The sequence below is a fragment of the Perca fluviatilis genome, chromosome 23 (assembly GCF_010015445.1).
Source record: "Perca fluviatilis chromosome 23, GENO_Pfluv_1.0, whole genome shotgun sequence".
Classification (NCBI taxonomy): domain Eukaryota; kingdom Metazoa; phylum Chordata; class Actinopteri; order Perciformes; family Percidae; genus Perca; species Perca fluviatilis.
Window position 1 is genome coordinate 19,027,610 of NC_053134.1, and position 22,336 is coordinate 19,049,945.

The 22,336-nt window shown below is 43.5% G+C and overlaps 1 protein-coding gene across 14 annotated transcripts in view; it reads right to left on the minus strand.

Annotated features, from left to right (window-relative positions):
* Nucleotides 1-999: 999 nt before the first annotated feature.
* Nucleotides 1,000-22,336, minus strand: part of sox5 (SRY-box transcription factor 5) — a 241,631-nt gene continuing 220,294 nt past the window's right edge. For 9 of the 14 annotated variants that reach the window (XM_039791407.1, XM_039791408.1, XM_039791404.1 and 6 more), the window contains 7 exons: nucleotides 19,609-19,773; nucleotides 13,914-14,106; nucleotides 9,598-9,773; nucleotides 5,939-6,041; nucleotides 5,230-5,403; nucleotides 3,827-4,043; nucleotides 1,000-2,938 (listed from right to left, as the gene is read on the minus strand). In XM_039791407.1, the coding sequence (XP_039647341.1) occupies nucleotides 2,641-2,938; nucleotides 3,827-4,043; nucleotides 5,230-5,403; nucleotides 5,939-6,041; nucleotides 9,598-9,773; nucleotides 13,914-14,106; nucleotides 19,609-19,773 (1,326 nt within the window). In that variant the 3' untranslated portion in view covers nucleotides 1,000-2,640. The remainder of the gene's footprint in view (nucleotides 2,939-3,826; nucleotides 4,044-5,229; nucleotides 5,404-5,938; nucleotides 6,042-9,597; nucleotides 9,774-13,913; nucleotides 14,107-19,608; nucleotides 19,774-22,336) is intronic. The other 5 variants (XM_039791413.1, XM_039791401.1, XM_039791412.1 and 2 more) reach the window with 4 other exon arrangements.

Consider the following 22,336-nt stretch of genomic DNA (forward strand, 5'->3'; position numbering starts at 1 on the left):
TCAGACCTTGCCAGCAGGGATGATTGACGTCTTAATGCCCCACCCACCCACCCACCTGATACCCTAAAAATGGTTTGATTCACTTAGGCCCCTCTCACCAGCATCGGGCTGAACCATGGTGTGATAACAGGGGTGACTATACAGCAAAATGAAGACCCAGAGGCTCATTATGTGGCATGTAGCGAACATCTACAGCGAGAATGATTGAATGATTGTGGGGAACACTATGTGGCAGCACACCTGAAGAGAAGTCATGGCTCCTGTAGCATCGCGTGGAGCTCAAACAAAGCAAAGGGCTCCTGATGAGAAGTGACTTTAAAGATACTGTAGATATGCCTGGTCGTCTCACACACACACACACACACAGACACAGAGACAGTGGAACACCCTGGTGGATCACGGTAAACACTGCTTTCCTATGATTACCAAACAAAAAACACCAAACAAAATATATGTACAGGATTTTAAATCTAGAATATTAGATTTCATAAAACAGAAAAAGGACAGCATAGGATTCGTTTGGTTGTCATGATAATCTCTTCATTTTAAGTGTAAGTGTAAGTGTAAGTGTAAGTGTGTGTGTGTGTTAGTGATTGTGTTTGTGCATGTGTGTGTGTGTGTGTGTGTGTGTGTGTGTGTGTGTGTGGATCCAAGCCAAAGATGTTCCACTGCGTCTTGGTGAGGCGGCCAAAACTAGTAAACGGGGACGGGACTCTTTGTTCACAGAAAACGGTTTCCAAAAGTGATAAAACTGATTCTCCCCCCCCCCCAATAAAAAGGCAAAAATAAAAGAGAGGAAACTTCACATTATACATTATAATAATCATTTCAAATAAAATTATAATAACAATAAAAAAATCACGTTCTTCTTTTTCTCAGAGTCTGAGTGCTTTTTAGAAATGGGTTTGGACATGAAAAGGTTATGTCTTCAGCTCGGAGGAGGGCTGGCGTCGACTCGGTCAGTCCAGCTCGCTGTCCTAACTCTGACTGCCCCCCCCCCCCCCCCCCCCAGTCCGGAGGATTAATACAAAACAAATGCATCAAAAAAGAAGGGAACAAAAGAATGCAAAACAAAGCAAGGTAAAATGACAACTTTTGTTTAGATCTAAATACCTACCAGCTAAATAGAATAATGTTTCATTGACTGTCATAGTTTCATATGGTCATAAAAACCCGATAAAGAGGAGAAAAATAAATTATACTGTACATAACTTACTAAACTTAGGAAACGCTGACCATCCTTATAATTATTGTTAATAATATTATTAGACTAGAGGCAGTTTGAAGAGAAATAATAAAATACAGTATTCAAATACAAACAGAAACACTGACTGGCTGCTTCAGCTTAGCTCCGCCCACCAAGGACAGCAGGACGATGTTAATTGGAGGGAGCAGGAAAACACTGAGGGACAGAACAACAGTTGTGTGTGTGTGTGAGTGTGTATATATATGTGTGTGGTACAGTAAATTACAGCAGCAGCGTAAGCCTGATTTTCTGTATCCTAGACGTTTTTAGCCTTTTTCTCGCTCGATTTTACACGCATGTGCAAAACGGCCAATAAATGAGTAAACCCAGCACACACCGACACACACTCAAGCTAAGTCGTACTGATGTTTTGCCCTGGACGAGATCGAGATAGAGGGACGGAGTGAGAAGAAAACTGATGGATTGTCTCGCAACACAGTGCTTTCGTTTCTGCTCCGTGATGCCAGAGAGACTTCCCTTCTCCCCCCATGGAAATCCCTCAAAGTGGGACAGTCCACGCTCTACTGGTCAGTCCTGGCTGGACTGTCCCATCGGATTCCAAATTAGGGGGGGAGCGGGCAGTCACAAAAACACAGAGAAAAATTGGGGGGAACAGCTGACAGCACACTGCGAGGTTGAAGAAAAGATAAGTTGTTTTTTTTTTGTTAAAAATAAACACGTCTGATGTCTTTCAGGTGCTTTACGACGAATGGGGAAAAAAAGAAATCTCTTTTTTTCTATTATTATTCAAACTTGTAGCACAAAAACAACAAATCACATTCACAAGCCACTTATTGGCACCGTGTACCTGAGTGAGAATATTATAGAACCAAAGAACAAAAAAAAGCTGTTTTTTTTTTACATTTTTTTTTTTAAAAGTGTCTCTTGATAATAAACAGGTCCGCCATCTTAAAGTGTCATCTGTTTGCCTTTGACAGGTCCACTGATTCATCTTTCATCTGAAAATGTCTCCTTTTTCTACAAACGGGTCTAAAAGGTTTGCTTTCTGAGTGTGACTTTTAATTTCTCCTGACTCGTGGCATTACACTCAAAATCTTGCAGTAGTACTTGAATATTCCTCCGCAAGCATCAGAGGCTGGCTTGGTCGTCTCTTCCTCCCAGACTCCAGTTTGTGTAACAGTCAGTGTGAGTGACAGGTCCTGTGCTTCAGTTGATTGATCAGATGCTGGTATCAGGACTCCAGTGGGAGGGCTTTGGCTCTGTTAGAAGAGTCCGTGTTAGTCAGGAAGGGGAGAGGGTGGCGGGGTGCTGTGAGATTGGGACTCATGGTGATTGGCAAAAAAGAGAACGTTTTCTTCCTGATTGGTGGGTTTGGGATTGTGTGGGATTAACCAGCTGCGATTGGCTTCGAATTAGGCGCCGGCCACGCCGTCCTATTGGGTGATATGGTTCTCGTTATCGCTGGTGTAATCTGCCTCTTCGTCCTCGTAGTCAAAGTCGTCGTACACGTCGCCGTTGCTGTCGTCCAGCCGCAGCTCCTCCTCCTTGATCCGGGGCTCGTCCCCCTTCAGGCCTGCCATGTGGGGGTTTTGGTGGTGGTTGGCGTTGGGCTCGGGGCTGCTGGACATGCTGGAGTGCTCTGAGGGAATCTGGGGTGAGGGGATTCCCGCCATTGACAGGGCACCTGGGTAAACCACGCCTGCGGAGGACAAGGGCAACTGGCCCTGCTGCCTACAACACACAAACACACACACACACACAGAAGATGTGTGTTAGTACATGACAGGCAGCATTCAAGCTGTAGACACAGTTTTCATCTAAACTAAACAGCTAATCTGGCTCTGTCCAAAGGTAACTAAATCTGCCAGCCAGGCTAGCTGTTTCCCCCCAGTTTCCAGTCTTTGTGCTAAGCTAAGCTAACCAGCTCAAGGCTGAGGCTTCATATTTTTACCGTACAGACATGAGCATGGCATCAATCTTCTCGCTAATAAGCCTATTCCCCAAAATGTCAAACTATTCGTTTGAAAAGAAGGGATGTTTACAACACCAATTTGTCTACTGGTTGTCACCAGTTCAGCCAAAGTGTTTTTAATGTCATTAGAGGAAAGTCTGAAATCATCTTTGTGTAGCAGACATGTGTTTTTTTTTGTTTGGTTTCCTAATCCCAGAATCCTCCCAGGTTGTGAGCCACGGTCTTTGATTTTATATTAGTTAGCCTGGTTTATTAAGAAAAACGGAATTAGAAGGAGATTTAATTAGGACTCAATTAAACCTGACGTTTCAATAAAAAGTTAAGTTAAACCAACCAACAACTCAAAGATGAGAAAAAAAAAATTAGAATTGGAAAAAAGAAATCAATAACCTGAAGAATCTAAATTAGAGAAGTTATTTCAAACCTTGAGGTTGGTGTTGATTTCCTGCAGCGACGATACAAAAGCTAAATCTTTCGTGCTCAGTGCGCTTTCGTTTCTTTTGTTTCTGCTTGAAACTGATATCACGAGATGTGACACCTGCTCTACCAAAACATCTAATTCATTTAAATAAAGAGCAAATGCTACTTATTTGCTAATTAGAATTATAACTATTAAATGCTAAAGTTCCCCCCAACAGTTCCCCTACCCCACACTGAAGTATTGTCTCATTTCCTGTCTGCGGGATCTCATGATGGCCTTGTACTCGCCGATGCGCAGCTTTTTGCCGTCCACCAGGCAGGTGCGTTTGGGTCGCGGCTTGTACTTGTAGTCTGGGTATTTTTCCAGATGCTGCTTGCTGAGGCGAGCCTGCTCCTCATAGTAGGGCTGCTTCTCCAGGTTGGTCATGGCTTTCCAGCGGGAGCCTGGAGAGGGACACATTATTATTATTAGTGATGATGATGATCAGTTTTAGTGGTGTACTGTATCTCTTTGAATTCTAAGACCTTTACACAAGAGCATTAAACAGTATGAAAAATAACAGCAAAGCAGTACTCATGAAAATAAATCATCAAAGGGAGGTTGTGATCATTATATAGAGAAGCAAAATTATGGAAATCTGCTTAAGGAAGTGTGCAAATTGAGCATGTAGATCACCTTTAAGATCAAGTACATTGTGTGTGAGGAACAAATGTCTGCATGGCATGCATGACCACACACTCGCACACCCGCACACCCGCACACACACACACACACAGATAACGGTGATAGATTCACCGGGAAAGAAAAAAGCAAAAGAGAGGAAAAAAAGGTTAATGAGGAGAGCGGTGAGGACGACAGGTACTTATCTAAACTAATGAGGACTTCACTTAACCTGCTGTCATCTCTCTCAGCTCAGTTTCTGCTCACAGATTTGTAGTATCAGTCCCCTGCATGTGTGTGTGTGTGTGTGTGTGTGTGTGTGTGTGTGTGTGTGTGTGTGTGTAATCTTGAGCATGTCTTCCCCTGTGTGTTTCATATCTGGTCTGAATTTGCGCTTGACTACTGTATGTTTAATGGGTAAAAGCTGTCAGCACTTGGCTGTTCTCTCTCTCTGTCTTTCTCTCTCTGTTCTGCGATCTGTTAGCAATCGAGAGAGAGGGAGAGAGGGAGAGAGGGGGGGGGCGCTTATTAAAACCAGATTTCCCTGTGTTATAAAATGCTTAGGAGCTCTTTAAAATGTCAGGGCCGATCCCGGCGGTATGGGGGAAATGTCAGGCGGCCTCGTGCTGCTTGTTTAACGCATAATGAATTATATCATCATTTGTCGGAGGCGCGCTCTCCCCAGCCGTTCATTAACAGCCGCTTACACAATGCCACCGCTTGTAATGAAATCACTGTGCGTGTTTGAGAAAGTGGGAAATAGAACCGCAGTACATGCATCTTCCTTTCGCTTGGGTTGCGTAGTGGGTAATAGAGGGTTAGGTGACAAGGGTGGGGGCAAAGGTTCCTGTCACTCAAAGCAGACTGTGTGTGTGTGTGTGTGTGTGTGTGTGTGTGTGTGTGTGTGTGTGTGTGTGTGTGTGTGTGTGTGTGTGTGTGAGAGAGTGTGTGTAGGAGTGAGTGTTTTACCGAGGATCTTGCTGATGTTGGAATTGTGCATGTCGGGGAAGGCCTGGAGAATCTTTCTCCTCTCGTCCTTGGCCCAAACCATGAAGGCGTTCATCGGCCGCTTGATGTGCGGCTCGGCGCTGCCACGACCCCGAGCCTCCCGAAATATTCTGGAGTCTGACACGCTGGGGGAGCCTGAGGGGGAGGAGGGCGAGAAGATGGGAGGAACAACGTGAGGAGAGGCAGGCAGAAGTCGAATACGCTAAAAACTAATACAGAAAATTCCCATTACGGTATGCCCAGTGCTAACAATAACCTTCAATTTTGGAGGTTTTGAATTTTTTTTTTTAGATAAACTGAAAGATCAAGTATTCCTTAATAGCTTGAGAATGATAATCATTAGATTGCTTCTGAAGCTAAATAAACCATATAAAAACTTAACTAATTATATTAAACATGCACCAAGCTGAAAAGATGGCTATTTTCTTAGCTTTATGTTTTGGGAGATACGTGGTTATCACAGGACAGCAACATTGTGTATATTATTATATAACCTCATAACAGTGTATTACATTAAACCTGTGAAATGCATCAAAATTAAACTCCTAAAAGTAAGAAGAATCGCAATCCTTTAATTGAAAAAAAAATCCACATTTTGTCACCTAAACGACCATATGCCTGTCTGTGAGAGTGTGTGTGTGTGTGTGTGTGTGTGTGTGTGTGTCCCTACCGTCAGAGTCTCCGCTCATGGTGAAGTCCAGCATGGCGTGGCTGAACTTGTCCTCCGCCTGCTGCTTAAGCTGTTGACTCAGACTCTCCAAGGCAGCCTTGTCCTAAACAACACAAACAGTTCACAGTTGCAGTCGGTCAGCGAGTGAGTCAGTGAGTGGGAATATATGAATGAGTGTAACACTGGACCTGAAGTGATGCTGAAAAACTTTAAAACATCACTGATTTTAAATAGATTTTTTTCTGGGCTCCCTTCAAGATTGTATCTCCGATATTATTAATTTTAAAGTCACAGCTTAAAAAGAGCAATTGGTTAATGTCCCAAATCGAAACCATAGAAATCAAATTAGATGTCCGTTGGCCTAAAGCCAATCTGTCCACAAGAAAATCTGTTTTAAAGATCTACGAACTCCTTCACAGAAGTAACAAATCAAAGAAGGAATCGCAGTCATTTTCCCTCGTGATCTGAAATAAATCATTCAATAATAATTCTTTTTTATCACTGGATCACAGAGAAACCAGACGAATAACAGCAGCGGTTGCAGTAGATAGACTTGTTTGTGTTTTGGTTCGTTTTGATGTAAATTTGCGGAAATGTTAATGTCAACAGCAAATTGTTAGAGTGCTGTACGCCTGCATGCTTAAGCACACATCTGTGTGTATGTTCGCATGTGCTAGAATGTTGATTACATTTAGTCCTATTTGGATGTTTATCGTTTTGTGTGTATACTGTATATTATATGTGTGTGTGTGTGTGTGTGTGTAGCGACTCCTGGCAGCCACCTGCGAGAGTGGAGTGCAGCGGCTCTCCTCTCTCTCGCAGAGGCCCCCGAGGGTCGACGCATTAGAGAGAGAGAGAATGGGAGAGTGCAGCGCGGATGAGCGCGAGGCCACGCCGCACGGCCCCCTGGGTATTTATTACAACCAATAAAAGGCTGATTTACTGAGCATTTACATGCTTAATGCAAGCAGCCGGCACACTCTACGCTAGAACCTGACTGTCGATGAACACACACACACACTCGCGCACACACACACCACACACACACACACACACACACACACACACTGCACACACACCGCAGTGCACCAGCGCCAGCATTTTACAGTTTAATTACACGATTAGGAGCAGTACCCAAAATACTGTCGTCTTCTAAAACAACCTTCCAAAAAGTGTCCCTCTCCATTTACATGTGACCCTGGCGAGCTGGCTGGCTGAATGGGAGGAGGGCAGAATGATAATGAAATGCATTTTCTCTGTTTTTAGTCCAGCAGAGTTTAATTGTTAGAGATAATTTCCCCCCCGCATTAGAATAAATACGGCTAAAACGACAGTGAATGGAGAGGAAAAAACGCTGCGGAAACGTTTTATATTCATTTTTTATTTGCAAGTCATTTAAAAAAGTATTTTATTTTGGATTCATTATGTGTAAATAAATGAACAATTATCTGCCAGATTTAGTCATTTTGTATGTAAATCAGATATATTTTAGGAAATTTTCCTCATTTCACAGAAATGATAAGCCTCATTCAAGGAAAAAACAAGCACATAATGTGCCTTACACTTTTAGATTTTAAGCTTCAATGTGCCGTTACAAAATAGCTTTTTACAACGTGTGTGTGTGTGTGTGTGAGTGTGTGTCAGACCAAGATGAACAGGGAGACAGAGTGGATGACAGCCTAGTCTGACATTAAGCCCCAGTACAGTACATGAGAAAAGTGGATTGAATGGCTGACACTGGAGCCAAGACACAAAGTAGTGACAAAACTAATCCTCTGAGTGTGTCAGAGATGACACTGTTCTATCCGAACGCTGAGAGCTCGCCGGCTTCACACTCCCGCAGCACAAAGCCAAAGGGCCGAGAGAACAGGAGTCGGCGCGCAGTGCGTGGCTTTGGAAGAGTCACATTTTTTCCCATAAAAGTAATCTAAAAGCTTTACATTAAAAAAGAGTTTTAAAAGTATTTTACACTAAACGTCAAATATACAAAAGATCTGTTCTAATTCTTACAAAAAATTTAATTTTAGGGTTAAAATCTATTCCTAAAGGACACTGACAAAATGAGTCATTTCCACCATTATAACCGGTATGAGAGAATACGTCACAATAAAAGGAAAGGGTCACTTTTTCACCTCATTTCACTGAATTCTTAAATGATAACAGGCACCAATTTAACAAGAAGCAGCACAAATTATGTAATAAAATGATGTCTAGTACCAGTATTTTACTATCCCCTGCAGTGGAGTAAAACATCTAAATACCTATCTATCTAATGCAATGAATGTTTGGAACAAGCTGTAAAATATGCTCCTGAAAAACAGCTACATTTCCCGATGTTCATTCCCTTCCCCTGGTGTAAATCTAATTGGCTATTAGACAAAATCCTTTATACTGTATCTTCAGTATATTACAATACAATCTACACTCTGTCTAAATGTGTAAAAAAAAACTAAAAAAAAACGGTTCAAATACATAAATCATTGTGGGTTTGACTGTTTGAAACACATCAGATGAGAGAGTTAAAAAAAGAAAGACAAAGAGACAGATAGAGCTGTTGAATGTAAGCAGTGCAGATGCTTCAAGCACACTGTTGCTTTGTAAGTGTGTGTGTGTGTGTGTGTGTGTGTGTGTGAGTGCGTGCATGCATGCGTGCACTAGCTGACTCCCAATGTGTTTAACAAATAACCACAATTTAGCCACGCTGCCGAGGAGCCGGCGCCGTCACTTCACATTACTGTCTCCCCAACGCTCCGCTCTGCCACACACATTTACACACACATTTACACACACACACACACACACACACACACACACACACACACACACACACACACACACACACACACACACACACAGTAGCCCTGCAGTGCGCCTCACAGACACACTCATTACCTCCGAGACGCCTCTGGTTTTACCTTATCTGGCCCTGTTTAGCTTCAACACATTTCAGCGAGAGCATTGTACAGCGATTTACCTCCTACATAGTGCAGTAGGGATGGCATATGGCAAGACAAATTATTACACACTGACAATGAGACGCTGCAGCTTGTGATGACCTTCTTTCTGCATTTTGGTTAAAATGTTTTGAATTTAGACCTTTGGAATCAGTTGTATTTTTTTCTTGAGATAATCCATACAATTCCCTGTAGATATTGGAGCTATTGAGGAGTGGGAGTCATTTGTCCTAGAAATCATAATATCATAATTTGTATTTTAACAGATGCAAGAAAGAAATGTAATAATACAGACTGTACATCAGCATAAAAGTAAATATAAATAAAGATTAAAACAACCTCTTTAAGGTACTAATATGGACCTTTCCATGTAATGTTAATATATCATATCACATTATTTAAAGTGGCAGCTGACCTTTAGAACTTCTGTTGTTATGAACTCATACAGCCATAACGCACTTTGTGACCAAAATATCTAAAAACTATGGTTGTTTGGGTTAATTAAGCACTGCTTTACTGTATGTTCTAAGTTTTAATGTGGCACGTTTTTGGTTGACCTCAAGAGAGTGAACAATATATATATATATATATATAAAAAAAAAGCGCCTTTAACCCTTTGGGGCAGTTGTCACACTTCTGTTGATAAGGTTACGGCACAATCCGATACCAGGCGCTGTCATACAGATATGATTAAAAGTGATTTACCTTGTCTGAGCGTCCATTGTTGAGGCTGAGATTGCTGACGGCGGAAACCTTGGCGTCCAGGACCTGCTGCTCTCTCTTCAGCTGCTCCTTCATCTGCCGGGCCTCGGCGAAGGCCTTGCTCACCGCCTCGTGGTCGTTCAGGTAGGCGGTCGTGGACAGCGTCGACAACAAGTCTGCTGAGACACAGACAGGGACACGGAGAGACAAGGACACGGAGAGACAGGGACACGGAGAGACAGAGACACGGAGAGACAGGGACACGGAGAGACAGGGACACGGAGAGACAGGGACACGGAGAGACAGGGACACGGAGAGACAGGGACACGTAGAGACAGGGACACGGAGGGGGGACGGATGATTAATTTGGTTTTGCATATTCATTCGTAGTGAGTTAGAATTTAATTAAAGTTGAGTGTCTTTGTCTACTTTATTGTACTATTTAAGTGTATTAAAAAATAAGAGGAGAGAATAATAGAAGATACATGTGGAATAGCAGTGTGTGTGTGTGTGTGTGTTTATGTTTGGAAAGATGGCAGGAGGTTTTCATCCAGAATAAATCTTCCCCTGAACCATGAAGTAAAGACATTATCGTACACTTGATAAGGGGAGTTTGCCGGGGCTTCTGTGTGTGTGTGTGTGTGTGTGTGTGTGTGTGTGTGTGTGTGTGTGTGTGTGCATGCACGTGTGCTTCCCCCTCTCTCTCAGACTCACACACTCGCACTCACTACTCGACTGTCGAGCTGGGTGTGTGAGTCAGAGTGTGCCCCCAGCTAGCCTTGCTACAAGCTGCCCACCGCTTCCTCCACCTGCCCTCAGCCGTAAACACAGACAGACAAAAAAAACTACAAAACATAGGCAGTCGCTCACAACTTCAACCCCTGGATATCTCCTTTAAATCCCATTAAAACACCCACCTTTCAACAAACACACACCCACCCACACACACACATCCGAACCCTCACAGTTCTACTTTCAAGAGACATGACTCCTATTACGGCTAAAAAATCCTGCTAATTTCCCCAGTTGCAAACATCTGCCCTGCCGCCTAACAAAGATCAGATCACCCTGCTCCTCCTCGCCACATATTATTTGTATTATTTCCGCAGCTTAGTCGCCGATGAGGCATCTGCTCCGACTGTGTGTTTGTGAGGTTGTGTGCACCACTATCACCTCTCTCTATCAGTCGGGTTAGCTCTTAACAAAGAGCCGCGGCTGGCTTATGGGGCCTTTATCAGCGCTAATCCGCACCGCTAATGCCATCTCAGGCCAGATTACCAGCTTCAGATTGGTAATGACAGAGCCGTGAACTCTTTCAGAAGTCATAACCGGAAAATCTGGATGTGAGCGGGGCCAAAAGGGGTTTGGGGGGTGGGTGTCGAGAGAGGGGAGAGGACAGGAGAGAGGGCGATGGAATCGGGTGGCAGTCAATTTTAATCTGGAGTCAAAAGAGAGGGAGGGGGGACAGATAGATATTCTTGTGCTCATGAATGTGTGTCTGAGTCTCGCTAAACTGACAGCGATGCCAACTATCCAGACAAGTAAATGTGACCCAGATAGAAGGGGAGGGGTCGTTCACTCTCACTCTCTCTCGCTCCACACTTTGTCCCTCTCTGAGCGCCAAATCTCTACAGACAGGCCCAATACCTTTATGACCACAAAAACACTCCGGCAGGGAGATCAGGGGGAACTGTAGTATTTTATGACAGACAAATGTGTGATCGTGGTAGAAGTTACAGGCGCTGACAGCCCTTCAGTTTGCTTTGAGATGGGTAGATGGATGGATGGATGGATGGATGGACGGACGGACGGACAAAGTATGAGAAAGATAAAGGTGCCTTTGGGTTCGTAGGTGTCACAAAAGAAAAAGAGGTGAACTGTGGGGAAATTAGCAGGGACAGACAAACTGGAATTCATCCGGATGCATATAGTGGAAGGTGAAACTGAAAATGAGCTTAGTTGAATCATCTTTTTACCTGCAGATATGACCCAGATATTCTAAAAGCCTTAGTGAGCATAAACACTGCTTTAGCACAAGACCGATCAGATCTTATGCTGTGTTGCACTTATTTATATGAATATATTTATACATTTATTATTATTAACCCTATGAGGTCTAAGGGCATTTTCATATACCTTCTTGAATTCTCAGTTTAAGGGTATTTGCATATAACCTGATCCCTCTGTGTTTCATATCAAAATGTTCAGAACAAACTCAGGTTTCTGTATAGTGATGCCCAAAATTGTTCCAGAGCAATGTATAAAGAGATCACTTGGCCCTAAAGCGGAAATATTTCTCAAATCTCTTGTGAAAACCTACCTACACTCAATTGTTTTGGTGCTTGAAACAAGTTTACAAAAGTCTTGGGTTAACAAAAGTAGCGTAATATATAAATAAAATAGTAAATAAATGTCTAAAATGAAATTTTGTAATATCGCTTTTTGAGTAGGAGTGTACATCTTCATGATAAATGAGGATAGGATCTTTTAATGTCAAAATTACCTTGTTAACTTAGCTATTATTATAGCAACTAGAGGTCATTTTAAACACTTTCAGGGGATTTCATCTATAAAAATGCATCATATTCTATAAAGTGACCATATAGTTTGTATGTAAATTCTTAATCTGTTTGTTCTTTTTCTTCTCTGAATTTAAATAACCTGAACACACACATTCATATTGTGTACCACCCGCCCACACATTCCCACACACTCCCTCCTGCATCAGAACGACGGCCTCTAGACTCTTTTCCAATTTGTCTGCCCCTTCTATCCCCTCTGAACTTGTAACGGGAATCCTAATACGACTATGAACTGCAATAACAAACGTTCTGGTCACCGGCTAAACTTAGTGGCAACAGATGGGACCAAAAGCTACAACATAACTAGGATCTGCGACACAAAACACACTGTTCTCCACGCACATATAATTCAGCGGGGATCACACACAAACTTTAAACACTGTAATCCCTTTTTCTGAACAAAAAACATCTGGGACCGCAAATCCACTAATCTGATATTAAATCCGCCGATTTGTTGAAAAACAGTGAGATTAGCCATGAAGTCAGAAAAAAATGACTAACTGCCTATTGCATAGGAGGAGGAGGTGGGATTGTGCTTGTGTGTGTGTGTGTGTGTGTGTGTGTGTGTGTGAGCCTTTGTGTGCGTTGGAGTGTGTGTTGGAGTGTGTGTGCTGTCATTGTGTCATTAATGCTGGGTGTTTGCGCTGTCCTGGCTCATGTAAGAGGCTTGTCTAATCTCATTGGTGATACCTCCTGTCTGTCATGCGCTCCTCTCTTTATTATTCCCCCGCTTCATCGCTCGGGAAAAGTGCTAATCCCCATCTCTCTCTCCCTCTCTCCTTCCCTGCTTCCCCTCTCTCCTATGTCTCTCTGTCTCTTTCAGTCACTAATAAACACATAACAATGAAGCAGCCGCGAGGCAAATAGCGGCACGGAGGAAAAACACAAACACACTAATTATAGCCTGTTACACATGTGTAATATTTGAACTATCAGTGTTGCGTGAAAAATGGATTAAGAGTACAAAATAGTGATTCATTTATGTCATATTTCATGTATGTGTGCATATGGCTGGGTATGATTACGCTACTGGCAGCGGCAACAATGGAAACACTACGAGGGAAAAGCTATTCTTGTCATCTCCACTAGCAGCCAGTTTATTACTGGTTTCCTTAAAAAATTTACATTGTCAGTGTAGGAACAATTTGTTTTTCATAAAAGTATATTAAAGTGTTTTTGTGTCGACATGTTGCGTATGAGTGTGTGTGGTGGAAAAGTAGGGTTAATTACAACTGTATTCACAAAATGAATTGTTGAGATCAGGGAACACCGCAACATCACCTCCAAATAAAATGGAAACTGTGGTAACGGTTGCTAGGAACAGTCACATTTATGTTTTTTTTTTTTTTTTAACATCAATCTAAGAAATATGCCACGGTGCAACAGCCTGTATAGCTTTCATTTTAAGTCACTATTTTTGTATTGATAGCTTAGCAGCAAGCTAGCTTTGGAGGGAGATGACGTCCCCATTCTTAGTTTCATCCAAAAGGCTCTGATTGGTCGAATGTCTCTCCAGGCAGGGGAGCAGCCAAGAAAATAAAAAAATATATTGGAGATGTGAGTGGTCTTTCAGGGGTCAAGTAGTAGGCAAGTCGTGTTCCAAGATCTCAGCAATTAACTTGAGTACAATGTTATACAAACTGATGGTCAAAACTACAAAACAGAAAATGTCCTTGGATTTTCCTGTGCTGTGCTGTGTGTGTGTGCCTGTGTGCAATGGATACTAAGTCCACTTACCTATCGAGCTGACTCTGGTCGGTGGACCTCCGATGCTGGAGGGGGCGACACTGTGCTTCATGGAGCCGGCGGGGCCCAGCTTAGTGGCAGCAGCAGCAGCGACCTGTGGGGAAGTTGGGGGGGAGTTGGGTGACTTGCTCTCGGATGCCTTAGGCTTGGCCGACAGGTTCAGTGGCTGTGCACCCTCACTGTCCTGCAAAAACCAAAACAGCACAGTTTCGCCTGCTGTGACCACCGTAGGAATTTGGAAGCGGGAGGCAGGGGGGACGGGGGGGCGCCCTCCCCTTACCTCACCGACACCACTCGCAATTGAGGCTTTAACACGTACTCATGAAACGAGCGCCCATGCACAGCGATGGGACAGAAGACAAGGTGCATGCCACTGCCTGTATCCAAAATTTGCAGCACAGACAACAATAAATATTGATATCATTTTAGTGCAAAACCACTGACATTTACATGCAAAATAACTGACTTCCTATCACAGCAAAGCCGAGATGATTCATGCAAGTGCACACTCCATATGCAGGCTCCAGTAAACATGCAAACAAGGCCAGCGGTAAGAGCAACAATCGCACACCTGAGGAGAAGAAACACCTTAAAATCATTATCAAAACTACAGCGGGCACCTCTCTCTGTCTTTCACAAAGAAAAAACACCTCCCTGAGACTGTGAGAGTGAGACAGCTGTGAGAGTCTAAAGACATGGTGACGTCTCGAGGTTCCAAACAGCGAACAGAACAGAGGACTGTCTGCCACTTCAATGTGCACTTGCTCCATTAGAAACAAGGGAGAGTCATGGCTGTGAACATGGGAATGTGCGAAGCGGCACTTTCTGCCTCAAAGACATACATGCACGCACGCATGCATGCACTCACGCACGCACAGTCCCAGCAACCAATCAATAACATTTTAAGAAGCTGGAAACTGGACTTGCTATATCTATATCATTAAATTCAGTCATTTATCTAGATCAAAGGATGTCTGCCCCAAGCAATAACCTCAACACAAGCAACAGACAGCGGCCCCCTAAATGAATCGGCATGTGGACCGACGCCGGGGGCTGTTATCGTGTTAATTGTCATGGCAACACCACCCCTGCTGATGACCTAATCCAATCAAGGGTAGCCTCAGAGGGTCACATGACAGGAAGGAAGGAATTAGATCACCGAGGGGCCAGATGTACACAGACCGCTCTGTGTAATTAAAATGCCGCAATTAAAAGGCAGACACATGGGGCAAGGGACGGCTCGGTAAAGATGCACAACAATAGTGTCTGTTAGGTTTAGTAATAGTTTGTTTTAAATATGACTGTATTTTTACAGTAATGTATTCATTGTTCCTTAGTGTACATTTTATAAAAAAAAAAATTAATGGAACTTTTAGCATTACAGGTATTGTCCTATTGTAGTTACCTTTATGCCACAGAATAGAATAGTGACATTATTTTTCTTTATTTTCTGGTCATTAGTCTAATTGCTGCTTAAGCAGAGTAGAATCCAGCATGCAGTGGGATCCACAAAGGGAGCAAGTACTGTGTGTGTGTGTGTGTGTGTGTGTGTGTGTGTGTGTGTGTGTGTGTGTGTGTGTGTGGTATACCCACTCATTAAGGCCGACTTTCCCTGATTCCCACTCCTTCAGTCGTACTAAGCCTTATGAGCCCCTCACAACTCAATTAAGCCCTTCCAATTAAGCCCCTACATGTGTACGTGGCTATGCGTGTGTGTGATCACCACTGTGTGTGTGTGTGTGTGTGTGTGTGTGTGTGCGTGTGTGCGTGCGTGCGTGCGGGATGAGGCCTAACCGGATTGTCCTTCATTAGGGGGGTCTTTCTAAATAGACGAAGGACCCCCAAAGATGCCTTCAGTGAGACAATGGGCCAGAGAAGAACAGGAGAGAAAGGAGGAGAGAAAAACCGAGTGGGATCTTCTCAATCCTGACCCATATTATGGTGGGCTTTGGCTGGGAATGCATTTGAATATTTATTACAAATAGATAATGCCTCAGCCTCTTGTACAGTGGATGGGGGGAGCTTCCTCTCCGCGCCAAGCCAAATCCTATGGTGGGAAGGTGGCCAACCTGCATTATGCCAGTGTGGAGGAATTAGTTTAGACAGTGAGCTGAGAGGCTTGGACCGACTTGTTTATGTGTGTGTGTGTGTGTGTGTGTGTGTGTGTGTGTGTGTGTGTGTGTGTGTGTGTGTGTGTGTGTGTGTGTGTGTGTGTGTGTGTGTGTGTGTGTGTGTGTGTGTGCGTGCGAGGCCTCTAAAGCCTCTGAAAGCCTTGGAATCTTGAATTAATACAATTGCTTTTGTGTCTCTCTTGGCTGATGAAACAGTCTCCAGCTTTGAGACTGAAAACATGCAGAGTGACAACGACAGCCAGAGGAACAGAGAGGAAGCAGGAGAGGAGATATAATGTGTGTGTGTGTGTGTGTGTGTGTGTGTGTGTGTGTGTGTGTGTGTGTGTGTGTGTGTGGGTTGTATTTGACTTCTGTGGATGCCGACATGTGAAAGCGACATCAGGGTTCTGCATCTTATCACTGGAGCTGATGGTTCAATTAACAGGACAAGTGTGTGTGCCACTAAAGTTTATCCTGGGCAGGTTTCTGTGTGTGTGTGTGTGTGTGTGTGTGTGTGTGTGTGTGTTAAGGTTTGTGTGCTACAATGCCTATGTCAAGACCTTTACATGTTCCTCTCTCTTTCATCTCTCTGTCTTTCCTCTTCTCACTGTTTCCTCCTATCTTCTTTTCCTTCCAGCTATTTGGATATTAATTATATTGTCATATCTACGGTAGTTCTCTCAGACAGCAGAGGACACAGAAGAGGTTTCTTACACTATGTGGTACCGATTCAAACACTAAACTTCTCAAGTACGTAAATGCACTTTACATTTTCTACTATATGTATTTAGAGAAAAGAGACGAGTGGAGGTGACTTTACCTTGACAGTCTAGACTGGTTGTTTTATTTTCCTAATTATGGGAGGCTTGTTAGCTCTTGTTGATTCTTATATCCATTAGATTGAAATGACTTAAATACAAGTAGAAATACTACCATGTAAATATATGCTGCAGCAACTGAAAGTCATCAGTTTGTTATCAGTAAAATATACTTAAAGTGTGTTGGGTTATATTTCTTCTATTATTGGTTTATTATCCCTAATGCATTAATATGCAAGCAGTTTCTTTTAACAATGAAGCTGGGCATGAACTATATTAACTACTTTATATACAGTTAAACTGTTTTAATTGTTTTTATTTGCTTTGGAGTGGACCAATAAGTACATCATTTTCTTTTGGAGTACAGTAGAAGTATAAGGTAACATAAAATGGAAAAGGACATCATAATTGTTCTTAAGTACAGTTCTTGAATAAATGTACTTAGTTACTTTTGGCCACTGCGTGTGTGTGTGTTGCATGTCAACGAATGGGCTACATATGGTGCATTTGAATTGCACTATTGTATGGGTGTATGCATGCCTGCCTACATCTAAAGGTCCACTCTTGCGTATAAGAAAGCAGCATGTAAGCTGCAGTGATTTGTGCATGGGTATGTGTGTGTAAATGGAGCGAGTTGGCATGGTGTCTTCTTCAACACCTGTGAGTGTGTGCGTGTTTGCACACGGGTGTGTGGGTCCGTGTCTGACCCGAGGGTAAAGCACTTAAGCGGTGTGCGCCTGAGTCCAAACAGCTGTGAGCAGAGGCAGAGGCAGTCTCTAAATGACTAGAGACCTGAGATAGAGCCCACAGGGGGAGCACACTTCTGAAATATACATGTCACTCACCCAGAGAGGGAGAAAGAGAGAGAGAGAGAGAGAGAGAGAGGGAGAGAGAGAGAGGGAGGGAGAGAGGGAGCGAGAGAGAGAGAGGGAGCAAGAGAGAGGGAGAGAGAAAGATTGAGTGTTAGAAAGAATGAGTGAGAGCGCTGCAGTGGTCAGCCTGGATGAAAGAAATCAAAAAAGAAAAGGAGACAGAGATTGAAGCAGAGAGAAAAGAAAAAGACAGAAAGAAAGAAATGAAAAGCAAGCAAGCACTTATCTAAAGTTTGTCTCTCGTTGCTCACAAACAGCGCAAGTGCACGGGGTAGTAACACCAAAACAGCGCTGCTATCAATTGGCCAGTTTGGCTCCATGGGGCCTGTGGGTCCACTCCCCACTTCCCCTCCACCACAGGCCACAGCACTTGCCTATCAGCCCAACTCCATATATATGGTAATAAGACGAGTGTGCCGGTGGGGCGGGATAGTAGCACGTTTGTGTGTGTGTGTGTGTGTGTGTTTGATGGAGGTGTAGGGAGGGTTTGATGGACAAGGAAGCAGGGGTGCAAGCCCTTCGTCAATCATAAGCTTTAGTCTGGGCCATGAGCTAGTCCTGATCGTATGTATGTTCATGTGTTTGTGTACAAGCATAGGTAAAGAACAAATGAAGTAAATGAAGAAGGATGGAGGAGCCAGGCCAGACCAGGACAGGACAGGACAGGAATGACAAAGAAAGATAAAAAAAAGGAAAAGAAGTTGGGAAACTTTGATGTACAGCATGTCATAAGATTTGATCAAGGGAACAAGTCTGATCCCATGTGTGTTGTGTGTGTGTGTGTGTGTGTGTGTGTGTGTGTGTGTGTGTGTGTGTGTGTGTGTGTGTGTGTGTCAATGTCTGTGTGTGTTGATTTGTGACTGACCACTACACTTTTGGGTGGTCTGAGGGCGGACAGAGGATGGCGGGGGGCATGGAGGTTCTGTGTGTGCATGGGAGGGGGGTGGGGAGTTGGTCAGGGTCCCAACGGCTGACCAGATATTCATAGAATTCCACTCGGATGGACACAAGGCTTCCCTTCGCCCCTATTGTGCAGCCAGCCGAGAAAACGGCACAAACACCAATACATCCTCAAATCCACCGCGACCACATATCAGCTGGAGTTTTGTGATAAAGTTGATTTGCAGAGGTGACTGGGAGTTTTGTCAGGGACTGAGTTGTAGCAAGGTGTGCATTAGTATGAGGAGCTGACCATTGCTCAGGACACTTCTTTGATTGAAATTAAAAATAAAAATAATAAGGAAAAGATTGGGGATGCAACCTCCAAACAAGCTTGGAAACATGTTCAGCTCATGCACTGCAGTGAAACACAATCTCGTCCAGGCAGACATTCACTCTCTCAGTCTCTCTTGTAACACTAGAAAGGCCAAAGTGTACAGAGTTTAACTGCAGGTCATTAAAAAAAAATCCTATTTCTTTTAAAAAAAAAAGGTGAAGGGATTTGCCAGCACAGTAAGAATATTTGAATAAAAATTCAATAGAAAGTTGTTTCAAGAATTTTTAAGAAATGAGTGTCTTCAATAAGAAATGATAAGACAGGAAAACACTTTGCAATTTGCAGTGAAAACAGGTAAATACAGTATACTGAACTGGCAGATTGTTTCACTTATTTCAAGAAAATAAGACTCTAAGGACTAACAAAAATGACTTGATAAGAAAGAGTTATTCTGCAGTTTGATGGGTAATTTGAATTTTCTAAATCTAAATTTTCAGCCTTAATGTAATTTCATTTTTTTATTGGAAAATATGGTTAATATTGGCGACCCAACCTTGTGAGCCAATACTCAAGTCCTGAAATCCACTGGCATTTCTAGTATTAAACACACACAAACACACACACACACACACAGACACACACACAGGCCTTCCTCGTTTTTTCCCTTACCTTGGCCTTGTTTGGTAGCGGGGAGCTGCGGCCCTTGTCGCTCTGTGAGTGTGTGTTGGTGGGTGGGGAGTGTGTGCCCATGTTGGCCTGGGGGGGCAGGCTGCCTCCGTGCTGCTTGGCTCCCGGGGAAACCTGCATGGCCGCCAGCTGAGCTGCGTACAACTGCTGCAAGGAGGTCAGAGAGACAGGTAGAGAGACAGACGGGGGAGCGATGACAGAGGGACAGACAAGGGGGAGGAGAAGAAGAGGGGGAGGGGAAAAGAGAGGGGAGGAGGAGAAAAAAAGCATAAGAAAGGGGCAACATGAATAAATGAATTCTTGAGAGCGCACAAACAAAAACGAAGACGCCGGCTAAAAAGCTCTGGAAGAAGAGGCCATTAGTGGCCCGGCCTCTGTTTGTGTGACAGAGAGAGATAGAGAGGGACATCTCCACTGTCAGCCCCCTCCCTCACCCCACGGGAGAAACGCTAACAGCCTCTCTGACAGGCCCAGAGATGGCCATGTCCCCTCCAGGTGCATCGTGGGAGAAAGGGAAAACATTCCGGCTATCGAGGTCACGCCGGAGAGCCCGCCTCTCGCTCAAGGTGAAAAAAAGTGATGATGGAGAAGGAAAAGAGAGAGAGGGAGATTTGTGAAGCTACATACCAGATGGGACATGCCAGAAGTGTCTTGTGCCCCTGCGATGGTTTTAGTGTACTGACAATAAGACGCAAAAACACACAGGAACGCTATGAAATGGTCTCAAATAGAGATGAATTGATTCAATAACTGCTGTGGGAAAAAACACAAAAACAGGTTCCCCCTATTCTTATTTATGTATTTAATTAATTTCCAATTAAATAAAAGCATTATGGCTTGAGCTGCTATGGTGTGAACATACTCGGGAATATTTATGCAATACCATTGTATCACACAAAACAGTCTCTCGCCAGTATTTCCACAGCAACAGACTTAATATTCACAATTTGGAAGGAGCCTCAATGTTCATAAACACTTCTTTCCGTCTCTCTAGCTTCCTCCTCAAAAATCCTCCTGCAATTACTTTCATGTCGGCTAATACAAATCTCTAAGACGCGGTTTTGTTTTCTCAGAATTGTTATTCCCTCGTCTGAAGAGCAACAGAACGGTGGTTTAGTAACTGATGTGTGTGTGTGTGTGTGCTTTTTTTAAATAGTTATAATTGTTATCATTTATTTCTGGTGGAAGATTTTTCTGGATGAGGACCATCCTTTTTTTTTATTATTTTTTTTTTTTTAGTTTAACTTCCGTCCTTCTGTTGGTGCTTGGCTGCCGGCCACAGGCGTCAAACAAAGGCTGGTTTATGCAAATGGACAAGGAAGAGATGCTGTCACTGCTATCTCTCTCTCTCTCTCTCTCTCTCTCTCTCTCTCTCTCTCTCTCTCTCTCTCTCTCTCTCTCTCGCTGTCTGTCTGTTTGTACCTCTCTCGATCTTTCTTGACAGCCACATTAGCTCCTACTCTCCTCTGCTATCTTAAATAAAGACATTATCTCTTTTTATACAAACAAGAAAGAAAGAAAAATGAGCCATTCAAACTGGCAGCACACATGCTCCACCACACAAAGAAGTACTTTTTTTCTCCGCCTGACTGTCACTCACATGTGGCAACAACTATATTTCCTGTCCAACTCTGCAACGGCGATTTTCAGTTAGTTTTCAGTTATAATTTTCTATCTTTTCTATAGCTATGATTAATTCTTAAATGAGATACCTGCCATTCCAAAAAGATGAATTGCATCCTGAATCTAAATCTAAGTACAATGATTAGTAACTTTATCCCTGGATGCTTTACATTAAAGAAATATTCATTTCAATAAACTAAGTTTATGGACAGTTACAGAGAAAAGAGGGCTCTTCAGAAGTTCTAGTGACTGTTCCTTCTTTTCTCCATATGTGATTTCTTTCAGCCTTCTTGCACCTTAGAGTGTTTTGTCACAAGCACTCTAAAAAGGTGAGACATGGGAGTGAACATGTCTTAACTGAATATCCGACAGTATAGGTTTATCATTATTTTCTTTGTTTTGAAAAGCAACCCATGTCCAGAGTGTCAGCATCTGCCACTGTTATGGACACTGAGGGGAACAATGATAATTGAGGTACATACAGTACACGGGATGTGCTGCTGCTGATGTGCAAATCAGCGGGAGATGGGTCATGCTCTGGCAAGCTACACGGCGCGGAGGACCGGCTCGCTGAGATCAGATCAGCCTCCGCTCGCTCATTTCTCTTCAATTAGCTGCACTGTGGCTCCTGGAAGAGAGAGTGAGGAGGGTTCAGCCGAGCATGAACACCCCTCACACCCTCCCCTTCCCTCCCTACCAGCCAAACCCCCTAGCAAGTGGACCACAGGCAGTGTGTGTGTGTGTGTGTGTGTGTGAATCCTGCCATATTCGGACCAGTGATTCAAAGGCCTCTTTATTTGCGGAGTGAATTGAGTTCCATTACAAGGCCAGCTCCCGTCAGTCAAAGAAAGCTCAATGGGTATGGCGAGCACACACACACACACACACACACACACACACACACACACACACACACACACACACACACACACACACACACACACACACACACACAAACGGTACAGAGGCACTGTGGAGCGCGCCCAGAGCGTCGCCACAACGACATGCAAGTCAACAAACAGGAAGTGACAGCGCAAAGCCCCATGGGGTGACCGGAGGAGTGAACACACACAAGGGCATGCACGCA